Raw genomic sequence first — 16,382 nt, 5'->3', positions numbered from 1 at the left:
TTTAGGACATCCCCATTAAAATGTGAAAACACTCCCAGAAAAACACAGCAACATGATTTGTGGGTTGTGTTTTCAAAGTGCTTTTTTTTTTCTTCAGTTCCCAGCTAGTCATCGATATAAGCAAGGAGAAATGGAGTTAGGGAGATAAATTGTGCCTGTTTAAAGCTCATTTTTGTTTTTCTTTCTTCTTTTTAATTTCCTGACCTGGTTTATTTGCTGTCTGAGATTGACCCCTGCTAGTTACTTTCAGGTCTGGTATCTTGATTTGTTCCAGTAGGGCCTACTGGGCGTGTGGTGACTGGAGAATACTTTTAAGTGCCTTATCATTTCTGGAAACCTGAAGTTGGCTCCTGGCACAAGAGACAAGGGAAGTCACAATTTGCCCCTGCAGTTACATTATTGGTACAGGCCCTGTGCCCTGTATCCCATGGCAGCCATATCCTAGAACACCATGCATTGAGAGATTTACTGTCCCCTGCATTCTTGACAGACACCTCGTCATTAATCAGTTGATTGGGCTTTTCCTTCCTATCATCACCAGCCCCCTTCTATACACAGTGGGCCCTGTTTCCCAAAAGTGTACTGAATATGATTCGATCATGAGTCCAATGATTAGGGACAGGTGGTAGTAATAATAGCTCACATTTGCATGTATAGCACGTAGACATTTACAAAACTCTTCCCTCACAGCGTTCTTATTCCATTTTATAGATGAATAAACTGAGGTTCAGAGAACTTAAATGGCATATCAGATCCATATGCTGCCCAGGATTTATATATTCTGATTCTAATATACAGGATGCACTTCATGGCATGTTGCCATTATACGTTCTTCAATTGGTTATTTGATTGGCCTGTGCAGCTGGAGTGTAAGCTCTTTGAGGGCAGGGATATCACTTTCTATTTCTTTTGTATCCTCTCCCAGTAGCAGGTACTATACTTTTCACATTGTCAGTGCTTAATAAATATTGATTGTGTGGGTTTTATATGATGCTCAGCGTACTGGGTCTGCTAAGTGACCAGTCATGGTTATTGATGAGGAGGACTGTTTGAGGACCCACAATAATAATGTTGTGACATATAAGATTTAAAATCATTAGCAATGGATCATATTGACTAGACACTTTCTTGCATGGGATGCCATGCTAGGGATTGTACAGAACAAATTGGATAGACATAGGCTGTAGCTCAAGGAGCCAATCTCAACAGAGACAAACTGAGAAGCCCAGTTCTCTTCATACCTAGCAATAGCCTGGCAATATGAGAGCCTCTGGGGAAGGAGAGAGAGGAGATAGTAGAAAGCAGAAAACCTTTGCTCTTAGACCAAGGATTCTTAAGCAAGGGTCCATGGACTGTCCCTAAGAGGTCTGTGGATATAATGGGGCCCACTAATTTGTCCTTCTAATAGTTTGATAATTTTATTTCAACATAGTTGATTTTCTTTGTAACCCTTTTTGTATTTTATGCATTTAAAAACATCATTCTCAAGTGGGGTCCAGACCTCCCACGGGGTCGACATAAAAAAGGTTAAGAATCCCTGTCCTAGACCATCTCTCAGGTTATTCCTTTAAGCTGGTATTTGTGCCTGCTTTCACTTGAAGAGTTCTTAAATTTTCCTGCTGCCATTGCAGTGATGATGCAGAGAAGGTTGAGAGGTAGGTTGCATGGTTGGTGGTGCCACAGTGGCAGCAGTAATGTGACTGGACGAAATCATCTCCAACAAGCCTGGGCCACGCCTACTTTGACTGAAGCAAGTTTGTGTCTGAAACACTTTGTGCTTCTCCACCAATAATGAGCTCTGGTTATGCTCTAATACTTTCCTCCTCTCTTACCTGTGTTCTCTACCCAAAACACACGTGTGCACACACACACCACACCAAATCAAAGCTAATTCAGATACAGAGCCATCTTTCAATTATCATTGGTAATTGGGAAGAAGGCACAGCTTAGGTAATAGAAATCCGCAGATCTCATTTTAGTTATTTGCTGTCGGCCTTTACTCCAAGCCATTTACCATCACTACCAGCAAGCAGTGAAATTGAATAATTAAGAATTTTTCCTTCTTTCATTTCTTTTCTATCCTTGGATGGATGTGCACTTGAGCAGTGAAGTGTAACCAGAAAACTAAGGAGAACCAAAGGGCATAAGCTGGGTAAAGCAGCTAGCTAATCAGTCCCCAAATCAAAGAATCGGATGACAGACAAAAATATTGGGGGGATGGGGAAAGCAGGGGAAGGAAGAAAGGAAAGGGACTGGAAGAGAGACAGTAGATTTGATTAGCATTCATTCATGTCATGTTTTAAGCTTGGTAATGCACGTGGATTTTGGAAGGACACTTTTAGCATCTTGCTTGTTGGGAAAATTTGTCAAGGAGGTAAGATTTCTAGAGGGCCTCTGAAGACTTATTACTAAGGTGTTTAGGAGGCCATTGATAAATCTTAACCTCTACTTCTTTACTAGCCAGTCACTCCTGAACCCCTTGAAATCTGTCTCCTGCCTCCACTACTACTGACACAGCTCTCTTTTAAGGTCATTAATAATATCTTTATTGCTGAATTCAGTGTCTCCCTTTTTGTCTTCCCCTTGACTTCTTTACTAGATTTGACACTATGGACCTCTCAAAGCCATATTTCATACCATCATTACTAAGTGGCTGTTGTGTGGACCAGCATCATGGCCTATCCCTATGGATCAACTCCTTCCTTTGTTTCTGTGATGCTGCATTCTTCTAGTTCTTTCTATGAATGACCCTTCTCTGTTTGATCTGTCAATTCCTTTCTCCTTTCATTTTTTAAATGTAAGTTGCTCTCAGGTTTCTCTTCTTAGCCCTCTTCTCTTTGCTACCTCTCCTGAATATCTCTTCCATAAATTATTCACTCAATCGGCATTTATTAAGCATTTACTATGTGCCAGGCACCATGCTAGGTGCTGGGAATACAAAGCCAAGGGGAAGTAACTTCAATGCTCAAGGAACTTCCATTCTAAATGGAGAGATAGTTTATACTTACAAAAGCATCGAATGAAGAAAATAACCTTGGGGGAGAAGGCACTAATAGAAGGTGAGGACCGAGAAAGGCCTCTTACAGAAAGTGGGTTGGGGGCTGAATCCTTGATTCCCATGATATCAGTTACCATTTCCTTGCAGACATCTCCCAAATCTTTATCTGTCCCTGCCTCTCTCATTCTGTTTGGATATGTTGGCAGCACTTCAAGCTAAGCAAAGCAAAACTAGACTTCTTTTCTTTCTCCAAAAGTCCTCCTACACCCTAACTCCTCTATTTCTCATGATAGCAATTTCATCATCCCAGTCACTCTTGATTCTTCCTTTCACCATCACTCCATGTATCCAATGACTTACCACTGTTGAGTACACCTCAGTAGCATCTCTTGAAATCTATCCATTTCCATTTTTACTGCAGCCACCCCAGTGTAGACCTTCCTTCCTTTTCGCTTAGACCAGGGGTTCTTTGTACCAGACCCCTTTTCCAGTGTGGTGAAGCCTTTGGACCTCTTCTCAAAGTAGTTGTGGGGGGTGTTTAATGCATATAATAAAATACATGGAATTACAAAGGAATCCAGTTATATTGAAAATATCGTTATAAAAATATTTTTTAAAAAACCAAGTTAATGGACGCCAGGTTAAGACTCCTTAACCATTGTAATAGCCTTCTAACTGGTATTCCTATTTCTTACTCAATCCATCCTCCACATTGCTATTTGTATAATCATTTTAACACACTGTTCTGTTTATATTCAATTCAATTCAAATTAAAATGTATTAAATGCCTGACATGCAGATATAAAATCATGTCATTTAGCCTTTCAGAAGACTTAAGTGGCTTGCCATTGGCTTTCAGATAAAGGGATGTACTCCTGATCCTGGTGTTCACAACCTTTCACAATCTGGGTCTAGCCTAAATTTCCAGACATCTCACATTACAACTGTTTATGTATTCTACGTTCCAGCCTAACTGCCTGCTCTGCTGTGTCCTTGAGACTCTGTTCCGATTTCTGGGACGCTCCACTTGTTGAAATGCCACCCTTTTCTCATGGGCTAACTCAGGTGGTCCCTTTTCCATGAAACCTTCCCCACCCTAGGACCTAATGAAAATCATGACACCTTCACTTTTTTTTTCAGGCAGTTGGGGTTAAGTGACTTGCCCAGAGTCACACAGCTAGTGTCAAGTATTTGGTCTGGGGTCACATTCGAACTCAGGTACTCCTGACTTCAGGGCCAGTGTTCTATCCACTGAGCCACCTAGCTGCCCCGACATCCTCACTCTTTAAAGTTCTCCTAACACTTTCTTTTTTCATGATTGTTCATGTGGATGTCTCTTCTCTACTCCCCCACCTCCACCCCTCATTTAAAAATTCCTTGATAGTAGACTTTGTATCCTTAGTTCTTAGCCCAGTGTCTTGTCTGTAGTAAGTACATATGGAATGTTTATTAAATTGTGCTGAATTGCTCAAATGTGAAGTTGCCCATATTCCATGATTATAAATTTTCTTTTCATATCATTTATTTATGAGAATGATCTAGACGTTGAAGTGTTAAAAATAAGCGTAATTGATATTGTCTAGTAAGTAGGTACTGGTTTTACCAGGACTCTGAGTACTTTCCCCTTTTGATCACAACTAGAATGGAGATACCAGGGATATGCACCAGAGCTCAAACATGGTAGGAAGGGGAGATTTCTTCTTTAGTACAAATTCTACACTTAACAAGTGCCCCTTTTCCCTCACCTAGAGTCAGGCCACCATCCCAAGATCAGATCCTCCATAGGGCCTAGTATCCCATATCTGATATCTCTTTCTATGTCTGCCACTTCTTCCTTCTCTTCCAAACTGAGTTTTCCCTAGGCACCAGAATTCCTAGGTATGGCTCTGTTAAATATCACTCGGATATCATTGACAAGCAGTCCCTAAACACTGAATTAGGCCAATCATTCTTCTTCCTTTGGCACCAGAGAGCAGAACTGATTATAGGCTTTTGCTTCTGCTGACTTCTAATAACCACCAGTTACCATTAGAGAAGGCTCAGGTATAAAAGTGGATATGAGCTAGACTCTGGCTTCTGTCAAATTATCAGGATTCATTGTTGCCCCTCCTATTAGACATTCTTTTTCTAGCTACAGAATGATGAAGACTGGTTGTCAGGGATACCTCTGTTTAACTGATAAATGTGCTCATTCTTCAGCCTCTTTTTATCATCATAAAGAAGTTTTCCACAGCCAATGACATTTTTGGCTGGATATTAAAGCTTACTGCATATGTGTGTATGTGTGTGCATGTATGCTCTATTAGCCAAAATGATTTTTAAAAATTAATGTCTAGTTAACTTAATTGTTATGACATGAATGGCCTTCTTCCCCATCCTTTTCTCTCTCCCATTTAAATGAAATGACTATTATAATTTACATCTGACAGTACCTAGCAAAACTGAGTTCACAATTGTATACCCAAGTGGCAGATATCGAAGAGGAGACATATATGTGTTTCGTACATGTGTGCTTACATACATGTGATTCAATACTTTGGAGGCAGCATAAGCAGTGGAAGGAGTACTGGATTTGAAGACAGGAGACAGGGGTTCAAATCCTGTCCTTGCAAACCACTATGTGATCCTGGGCAAATCATTTAATCTCTCTGGACCCCAGTTCTTTCCTTGTAAAATGAGGACTAGATGACCTGTAAGGTACCTTCCATCTCTAAACCTGTGATGCTTTGGATGCATGATTTCATCAAAATAAGTACTCTCTACAGTGGTGCAAATAGAAGCTCGTCTATGTCTCTTGTCCATAGGGAAGTCTTCCCACAAATCCTCCCTAAAAGATCTATCCAACACACTGAAGAGTGTTTCCCCTAGGTATTGTAATAATTCACACACACACTCACACTCACACACTCACTCTAAAGAATACAAAGTGGTAATGCAAGCTCTATGTCTTCTGAACAGTGCAGATGGAGTTAGTGCCTCCTGACTTTCAGTTACTCACTGAAGCTGTGATCCCTGCAGGGAGAGAATGAGAATGAAAGAATATGAGGTTGATTGGGTCAACTTTGTATGCTCTTGGCATGAGAAATTCTCCTCTCTTTGTTTTAATTCCAATGCAGATGTCTGAGCCCACATTTTGTAAATCATTCTGTTTAGGGCCCACTCATCTTACCACTTCCCGCTGTGCTAAGTGGGGCCTAATTGCACTGGATATTCCAGCCCCCTCATAATACGAAGTTCTTATCCTATTAATATCATAGATTGGCTCCTTTTAGATGACTTTTCTTTGGTTAATTGGTTTACAGTTGAACCTTGCAGATTTTTGCTTACTTAATCTACCAGTTTGCTGATTCTCACCAAGAAAGCTAGCCTGTGCATTTGCTTTCCAGTAAAGATTTAGTGGCCAGAAGCTATAATGTGGTACAGTATTCAACTCAGATTCCTTTTTTTAACCAAGAGTGACTGGTGGTACATTATGCTGCCTTTTCACGATTAATTAAAAGCAAGCTACCCACACAACTAAATAAACAGAGGAAACCCATTCCATGATCCTGGCATTATTGCTTTTTAATTGTGCTGCTTTGCTTGCTAATTTACAAAATTTGCTCATCTGAAGGAGATCTCCCAGTTATTAGTGCACATTAGCAGGGGTCTGCTATACATTTTCCTTTACAGTGCCCCCACGCATAGAAATTTGCTGGATATTGTCCAGGCACCTGTTTAGAATGACCACTTTTATTCTTTGTTGATTAAATATTTCTTGGTCTTGTCTGATTTAAAAAGATAATTCTTATTCCTTTTACCATCTTTTTGTCCCCCACCAACTCCCATTTTTTAAAATCGTAGTTATCATAATTGTAATATCTTCAAATTATGGGCCAGATATTTGGGATTGGTAGGGAAAGGGAAGGTAGTGAACTGCATGTGATTAAAAACTGGAGAAGGAAAGGACCCTTTGTAAATTTTTGGTCTCGTGGAAGATTTTTTTTTCTTCTTCAGTACTTTGAGTTGCTACAAACCCCTTGTAAATGCTGGCAGAAGTGTTCACACTGAATGACAGCAAACTATAAAAAAGGTGAATAACTGTTGGTAACCTGCAACAGGCTGTCCCCCTCTTCTCACATTAATCAGTGGTTTTCAAATGACTCAGCTGGAAAATTAATTCACTAGGGTAAAAGATTCCCAGGAATCTTTCCTGGGATCATTTAACTCATCCACTCATGTGGGATTCATCTGTGTGCTCCTCTTCCCATGTTGCAGTGGAGAGTGGTAGCATTGCCACCATTGATTCTGCCTAATACAGCCTGCGCGTTTCTTTCCTGTAAAAGACTTATCACTAAAAGCAATTCCCTCCCTCCGCTTCTCCATCCTCTTTTCCTTAGACTGACTGGGACCATCACCCAGACAGCATCTGATCTTATCTTTGCACCTAAGAAATCCATTAAGCACCATCCATGGTCTACAAAACCCACTTAGGACAATTGACTTAGATGATTCAAGGAGATTGTACTTGAGGCTGGTAAGACGATTTGATCTTTTCTTACTATGTGACATCTTGTATTGATGAATTTCAAGTACTCCAACAAATCCCTGATTTCTCATCAGAATAGGTACTCTTTTCTCTGATGCAAATCGCAAGTCTTCCTTGCCTTAGTATTTATGGGTTTTTGAGACTGATAGAAATTCATCGCCCTGTAGGTAACTTTTTGGTGATGGACCGTTTCTGAATTTAGGTAAGTTGGTACTTGGGTAATAGAAATATACTCCATTGCCAGCCAGTACGTGAAGCCTTGCTAATTGGGAGGGCACACTTGTGCCATTCTGGCAAAGATTTTGACAAACCAGCCCTCACATCCTTGCTACAGTGGGATATGACAGCATGTCTACAAAAGAAGGTAAATCTCAGGACTTTTTTAAAACTAAAAACACACCAACAATGTATTATTTCTCCAAACTATTGCACACCAAACCCACATTCTCTTACTCTTACTATTTTCCTATGGATGACGATATTAATGATACAACAAACATTTCCATGTTTATTGAGACTTGATTTCTTAATTGCCTGGTCCCAGCAGAATTCTGCATCCTCACCTGGTAGGCTTGTTCTTTAGGCTAAGTTCTGTTTAGAGATTTGGGTTGAAAGTAACTCCATTGCTTCTAGCAATATTGATTAGAATGTCAAATTTCTATTGGTTATTCACCTTCACTTTTCCCCCCTAGATTTAGCCTATATACCTAGGAATCTGGTCATGGCCTGATGGGAGTAAAGGAAGATCTACATCTTAGTTGGCCAGAGTAGAAATTGTGATCTGTGGTGTGTCTGGTGTCTTCATTTAGAGCCAAATACCATATGTGATGTTTGTAGTGCATTAATACCTCAAAACAGAAGGAAGTCCAACTTTGTCAACAGATATTTGTTTTCCTCTTCTACTTTGGAAAAGGTTTATAAAGAAGTTTGTAAGTGTAAAATCCAGTAGTAGTCATCCTTCTTAGCTGGATGAACATCTTCCTACCTTTAGGAGATTATTAATATCTCACGGTGTATTGATGATTATTGCCTCTCTTTATTTTCAGGTGTCAGCGAAAGCAGTGGCGGGTAGACTTACCAGCCACCAGCGTGGTGATCACTTTCCACAATGAAGCCAGGTCGGCCTTGCTGAGGACCGTAGTCAGGTGAGGCAGTCCAATCCATTGTCCTGCTTGATGCTTTCAAAAGGAAATGTTTTGGTTGGGATTGGGGATGGAAGGGTCAGTTCAGAACCAATCAATTCCATACCCATGGAAGACCATGTAATATTTTTTCTTCCCTCTTCAGTGTGCTTAAGAAAAGTCCCCCCCATCTTATAAAAGAAATCATATTGGTAGATGACTACAGTAATGATCGTAAGTACCATGACTATTTTTTTTTCCCCTTGCTGTATAATGAATAGTGAAATAGTCAAAAGGGAGGGTAGTGGGTCAGGTGATGTGACTGTATGATGTAGAGACTGTTCAATAGCCCTTAGATAATCAAGAGTTGATTATACTTGTAATAAAACACATCTTTATAAAGCTCAGTTTCAGAATCTCCTGGGTTTTTTTTTTCCTTTTTTTCAGCTGAGGATGGTGCTCTCTTGGGGAAGATTGAGAAAGTGCGGGTTCTTAGAAATGATCGGCGAGAAGGTAGATTGTTTATTAACTTATTTTTCTAAACAGTCTCATCATTTTAACAAGGCTTTGTTTTGCCAACAAAGTGTAATTGTGTCTGTATTTTTAGTTATCGTTGAACTCAACATATTTTAGCTTAAGAAAAAAATTGACCACATCTTGGCTTCCTGTGTCTGGTCTGTATATAGCACCCAAAACTGTTTTCAAATCAGGTAAATACATGAAAAACTTAATCCATTGCATATTAAAACCTCACTCTTTTTTTTTTAAAGATAATTTATTTATTTTTAGTTTTCCACTTCACTTCTATAAGATTTTGAGTTTTAAATTTCCTCCCCCTTTCCAAGACAGCATGTAATCTGATATAGGCTCTACTTATACATTCATATTAAACATATTTTCCCATTAGTCATGATGTAAAGAACAATTAGAACTAATGGGAGCAAACATGAGAATGAAGCAAAAAAAAAACCCCACCAAAATAACAAAGGAAAGGACAGCAAATAGTAGATTCCATCTGTATTCAGACTCCATAGTCCTTTCTCTGGTTGTGGATGGCATTTTCCATCATGAGTCTTTTGGAGATGTCTTAGATCCTTGCATTGCTAAGAAGATACAAGTCTATCAAAGTCAGTCATCGCTCAGTGTGGCCATTACTATGTACAATGTTCTCCTGGTTCTGCTCATTTTACTCAGCATCAGTTCATATAAGTCTTTCCAGGCTTTTTTGCAGTCTACCTGCTCATCATTTCTTATAGCACAATACTATTCCATTACATTCGTATACCACAACTTGTTCAGCCATTCCTCAGTTGATGGGCATCTTCTCAATTTCCAATTCTTTGCCTCCATAGAAAGAACTGCTATAAATATTTTTGTACATATGGGTCCTTTTCCTGTTTTTATGATCTCTTTGGAATACAGACCTAGAAGAGGTATTGTTGGGTCAAAGGGTATGCACAATTTTATAGCCCTTTGGGCATAGTTCCAAATTGCACTCCAAAATGGCTGGATCAGTTCATAGCTCCACCAACAATGCATTAGTGTTCCAATTTGCCCACATCTTCTCCAACATTTATCATTTTCCTGTTTTTTCATATTAGTCAATCTGACAGGTGTGATGTGGTACCTCAGAGTTGTTTTGATTTTGATTTCTCTAATCAATAGTGATTTAGAGCATTTTTTTCATATGGCTATGGAGAGCTTTAATTTCTTTCTCTGAAAACTGCCTATTTATATCCTTTGACCATTTATCAATTGGGGAATGACTTATATTCTTATAAATTCGACTCAGTTCTTTACGTATTTTAGAAATGAAACCTTTATCAAAGACACTGGCTGTAAAAATCATTTCCCAGCTTTCTGTTTCCCTTCTAATCTTGGTTGCATTGGCTTTGTTTATGCAAAAACTTTTTAATTTAATGTAATCTCTTATTTGGTCATAAATTCTTCTCTTCTCCACAGATCTGATAGGTAAACTATTCCTTGCTCTCCTAGTTTGCTTATAGTATCAGGCTTTATATCTAAATCATGTATCCATTTTGACTTTATCTTGGTATAGGGTATAAGATGTTGGTCTATGCCTGGTTTCTACCATACTGTTTTTCAGTTTTCCCAGCAGTTTTTGTCAAATAGTGAGTTCTTATCCCAGAAGCTGGAGTCTTTGGATTTATCAAATAATAGATTACTATAGTCATTGACTGTTGTGTCTTGCACACGTAGCCTATTCCACTGATCCACCACTCTATTTCTTAGCCAGTACCAAGTGGTTTTGATGATTGCTTTATAATGCAGTTTAAGATCTGGTACAGGTACACCACCTTCCTTTTCATTTCTTTTCATTTGTTCTGTTGATATTCTGGACCATTTGTTTTTCCAGATGAATTTTGTTATTGATTTTTTTTCTAGCTCTATAAAATAACTTTTTGGTAGTTTGATTGGTATGGCACTGAAAACCTCACTCTTAATTATGACAACAATTCTATTTGGATTTTCCCTTTTCTCCTTTGGAAAATTGTCCCCTCATCATCTATGAAGCCTTGATTAGTCAGCAGTCCCTCAGGTATTAGAATTTATGTGAAAACGCACAAGATTTAGACATGGCAAATCTAATGTCTTCTTGCTCCAAGCATCTGACTTTCATTTATAAATGGCGTCTGAGTTTGACAGCTAGATGAAAGTGACCCATCTGAAGAAAGAAAAGTACATTTCCATTTGCTTGCTTTTTCAGTTTTACAAACTCCTGCCTTATGAGCTGCTGTCATTCTTCCCTGTGTGGTAGTTAGGATCATTAAACATTCTTTATTGACAGCCATAAGCAAGATTTTTCCAAAGGCAGGAGTAAAACACGAAAACATCCAAAGAAGAAGCTTAAAATACTGTGCAATTAACATCTAGTCAGCGGCTTGTTTCTCAGAGCTGCCTGGGAGCTTGGTGATTGGATACCTTGTTCATTCACAGTTTGGGGAAATTTTTTAGCTATCGAGTTTTTTTGTTGTTGTTTGTTTGTTTTTGTTTTGTTTTTTTGATGGAAGACTGTTCAATACAAAGATGACAGAGCTGAGATTTTTTTTTCCCCTGGGGTCGTGATGAGTTTGCCTTGATTCATTCTGTATATGGTCTGTCCTCTGTTTCCCCCTGGGGCGATAGTACCCATTTGCAAGATAACCAGTTGGGATTAGAGGTCAAAGCTATGGCCAGGGAAGAAATTTTTTTTCCCATACCGTGTGACACTGAACTAGTCTATAAATGGAATGAATCTGTTTCATGGCCTTCGTTAATTCTACATCCTAATAAATCCTGTTGGTTTGAAAAGTATACATTATGGTCAGTGCCTCAAATCTGGTCCTTCCTCTTTGAAAACTTCTGAAGCTTCAGATAAATCAGAATGTTATGACGATAAGCATTTTCATGTTTAAACAACCTAGATGAAAGATACCTTACTTTATATTTTTTTATTATCTATTAAAACTGAGACATATTTTCGTATCTTACTACTGTCCACTATATGAGGGTAAAGTGGTAACAACTGTTATTTTTAAGCACTGATAATTTAATATTAGTAACAAAATTAATAGCCATTCTTTTCAGCGAGTGCTATTGGCGTAAAATATTTAGAAATTAAAAGATTGCTTTTAAGGCAGGGATTCTTAACATTTTTAGTGTCCTAGACCTCTGTGACAGTGGACCTTATGGTCTTCTTCTTAGAATAATGCTTTTAAAGGAATAAACTAAAGCACGTAGGGATTGCAGAGAAAACCAATTATATTGGAATATAGTTGCCACATTATTTAAAGAACAAATTCACGGATGCCAGGTTAAGAACCCCTGTCTTAATGTGTAAATTTGTTCACAGTTTGGTGAGTTGGCATAATTCAAATGGGGAGAGCCCCTGTCAACACGAAGAGAATCAGATTCTGCTTAAGACCTATAAAATACATAGAAAAAACTCAGCATTTTTGTGTGTGACCGGGTAAGTCAGTGGGTTTGAGTTTGGCGTTACTGAGACGAAGGTCATGAACTTGACCCTCAGGTGGAGCCAACCACCTTCCCTTTGTTTCGTGACCAAAGACTATATCACTTACCAAGGTACACCTTATTCACAAGGTAGGCCGACTGAGCATCAAAGAAAACACATCTTCCCCTCTTGGGGGGGGAAACAACCCTTAAAATATGTCCTACCCTTTCTGACAGTGAATCAGTAGCACTATTTTTATATTCGAAGGACAGTATGTACAGTAAAAATCCATTGTGACTGTGGGGTCAGGGAACAATTATAATTGTTGTGAAGGAAATGATTGTAATAGAGAGAAATGCTCTGTTAACAGTGGTGTCAAACTCAAATAGAAACAGGAGCCACTAATCCATACATAAGGATCCCCAAGGGCTGCCTATTGACTTAGTTTTAAAGTGTAATATAGTGCTATCCATGTTTTATTGTATTTTTGTTTATTTTGGTAAATATTTTCCAATTACATTTTAATTGGGTTCCTGCCTTAGTCTTCAGCATTGTGGGCTTCATGTGTCTGACACTTCTGCTCTCCATTGCAGTCTGCGGTTGCATGTTTTGACCCATAACATAATTGATTTTCTGTTATGACAAAGGGGCCTTATAACTGAATTTTAATGTGTGAATACATATACCTACATACATATATCATATCATGTATATACATGTCATATGATACATATGTATAAGCTGATGTATGTAAAATCTTAGAAGAACAGAAAAATTTGCAATATCTATCACTAAATTAGCACTATGAAAGATCAGCAGTTATTGACACTTCAAGAGTATAGATAACAAGTCTCTGAGCCCAGTTAATGAGCAAACCCTCTCTGCTCTTTGCAAGAAAGGTTTTTTAAAATTATTGTTTCTGTTGATGTATCCATCTGCCTTTAATTATGTGCCAGCCTTTCTCAGAAGACAGTTGTTTTCTCTGTGGGTTCTTTACCTTAAAAAAAAATGCTACAAAAAAGTGTCTTGATGACCACAGGGTGGCATTGATCCTTTCAGCCCGACACAGAGTGTGAAACCTCTAGCCCTGCAAGTGGGCTGTAAAGGTTTTGTTGGGGAAATGTATGGATGGCGTCTGCTAGCGTACGTTATTTTTGTGGTTTTTCACAGAGAGTATAGATTCCCTCCCCTGACAAGTTTCTGAACTCTCCCCCACAGGCTTGATGCGCTCTCGGGTCCGAGGGGCAGATGCAGCACAGGCCAAAGTCCTGACGTTCTTGGACAGTCATTGTGAATGCAATGAGCACTGGCTGGAGCCCCTCCTGGAGAGAGTAGCAGAGGTGAGTGAAGAAGAGCCCTAAGGTACAAAGGCTTGCAGGGCTGCTCAGGTCATGATGCTCGTTTATTGTTGGGTGAAATGAGGCAAGAAATATCTTTGGTGGCATTCATTTACTATTGGATTAGACCAAATGAAAAAAACATTCTAGATGGGGAAAGGAAGGAGCAGGTCAGAGCTCTCACCTGTTGGGATCAAGGGTAGGGTCAGAGTCCCCATTTTATTTAGAGCAGTCCTGTTCTGTTGGGGGGCTCTCTTTTATTTACCTGAAGTTTTAGGGTGAACTGTGGAGTAGTCTATTAGGGATGAAGTCAAGGCCTTCACTTACCCTCTGGGAAAGGCTGTGGCTAGAAGGGGCATTTATGAGTATTTTAGGTAAGAACGAAATCCTTACAATAGCCTCTACTATCCAACTACTTTCTTCAGTTCACGAGGGCTCCATTTCCTACCATACCCCTTCTTGATTTCTTCTTGTTGTTTAGTCATGTTCCACTCTTCATGACCCCATGGACTACAGCCAGTCCCGATACTGTCCCTGGGGTTTTGTTGGCAAAGATATTGGAGTGGTTTGCCATTTCCTTCTCCAATGCATCACCTTTTGTTAGAACTGTCCGCTATGACCTCTCCATCTTGGGTAACCATACATGGCATAGCATATAGGTTTTTTTGAGTTATGTGAGCCCATGCACAACAAAGCAGTGATCTGGGAGGGGCCCTTCTTGACTAGAAGCGCCCAAAGACAGATGCAAGGAGAAAAGAGAGGGGTCTAGTTGGGTCTGCCACCCTTCAATAGGTCACCTGCTGATTTACATTATGTGTGCTCTATGTCTAATAGCAGTGATGTCAAACTTAAGTAGAAGCCACTAATCTATATGTTAGGATCCCTAAAGGACAAGAATAAGTTTAGTTTTAAAATCTGTATTTCATTGTATTTTTATTTATTTTGTTAGCTGTTTCCCATTTACACTTTCATGTGGTTTGGGATGCTTTCAGGATTGTGTGGCCCACATGTAGCCCCTGGGCCATGAGTGTGACACCTCTGCCTTACAGCAACTAACAGTGTTACTCTTTAGCATCTTCTCATTTCTCTTTCTGTCATGCTTGCCATTCTGCTTAATTCCTCATTCGCCACAAACACTTGACAAGAAATTTGCCATGGATTAATGAAAAGAAAAAGAATCCTGTAAAAGTACAAAAATGGAACTAGTCTGTCTTTGGGTAACTATGGAAAACATTGGCAGGGGATCAGAGGGTCATGACACGAGCAGAATATCAATCACTACTCTAGCTCGGCAACTAAAATTATAACCATGGTACTCCTGGGCACAGTGATATGGAATTCTCCTTGCCAAGACATAGAATGCTCCTTGCCCTCCAAACATTAAACAAGTGGCACAGGTGATCAAAGTATCAGGTGATTAAGATGTTAATGTTAATGAATTCACATTTTATCCAAAGTAGTGAGTCATTAACTTAATTAAATGGTGGCTTTAAGATTGAAATAGGTTTCACTCTTCCGAGAAGGGAGCAGCTTGGCCCCACTTCTCTGCTTTAAGATTCTCAACAAAGACTCAGTGACCAATCACGGGCCATGTTGTACAGGGGACTAGAGCACTGAAGGCCCTTCCAACTCTGCACATCTGTGAAGACACTTAGGACAGTTCTAGTGTTGTGGCAACTTGTGCTGCCTGTTTAACTTTTGATGATTAGTTTTCTTTCTGGCTTCTGACTCCATGGAATTTCCTATGATGCTAATCCTGTGTTTTTCATCTGAGTTCCAAAAGAAATGACCATATGACATTGACACTAGAGTCTAGTTCTAAAGGTGTTGAAACAGACAGATCCCTAGACCTAGAATTAGGAAAACCCAAGTTCAAGTCTTGCCTTAGACTATCACTAGCTGTATGACCCTGGGCAAGTCACTTAACCTCTGTCAGTGTCGATTTCCCCCATCCATAAAATAGAGATGATAATAATAATAGTATTTCTGTAGCACTTTAATAATTATCTCATTTTATACTTACAATAACCCTGAGAGGCAGTTGCTATTATTATTTCCATTTTGCAGATAAGGAAACTGAGGCTGAGAGATTGAGAGACTTGCCCAGAGTGGCACAGCTAGCAGGTATTTTTCATGACTCCAAATCTAGCACTCTAATCACTGCACTATCCAGCTGCCTAATAAGGCCTAACTCCCAGGGTTGTTGTGAAGATAAAATGAGGTAATATTTGTAAAGCACTTTGCCCACCATAAAGCACTATACAAATGTAAGTTATTATTATTTTTTTACTATGATTATTATTATTATTATCATCATTATTAGCTTTGCTCCGGGTAATCTTTTCTTTGTGGTGTAGTTAGTTTACTGGAGAAGTCAGTGAGTTATATGAACAGTTGCCAGAATAAACAGAAGTCCCTAATAGATCATCAGAGGCTACAAGAA

The 16,382-nt window shown here is 39.2% G+C and overlaps 1 protein-coding gene across 1 annotated transcript in view; it reads left to right on the top strand.

The window, feature by feature from the left end:
• Positions 1-16,382, top strand: part of GALNT2 (polypeptide N-acetylgalactosaminyltransferase 2) — a 255,773-nt gene that overhangs the window by 191,734 nt on the left and 47,657 nt on the right. Inside the window, exons 4-7 of the mRNA XM_021000444.2 lie at positions 8,573-8,671; positions 8,814-8,881; positions 9,095-9,160; positions 13,821-13,942. Of these exons, the coding sequence (XP_020856103.1) occupies positions 8,573-8,671; positions 8,814-8,881; positions 9,095-9,160; positions 13,821-13,942 (355 nt within the window). The remainder of the gene's footprint in view (positions 1-8,572; positions 8,672-8,813; positions 8,882-9,094; positions 9,161-13,820; positions 13,943-16,382) is intronic.

This window comes from Phascolarctos cinereus, unplaced genomic scaffold (genome assembly GCF_003287225.1).
Source record: "Phascolarctos cinereus isolate Bilbo 61053 unplaced genomic scaffold, phaCin_HiC Scaffold_5;HRSCAF=322, whole genome shotgun sequence".
NCBI classification, from domain to species: Eukaryota; Metazoa; Chordata; class Mammalia; order Diprotodontia; family Phascolarctidae; genus Phascolarctos; species Phascolarctos cinereus.
This window is presented reverse-complemented; position numbering and strand designations above follow the sequence as displayed.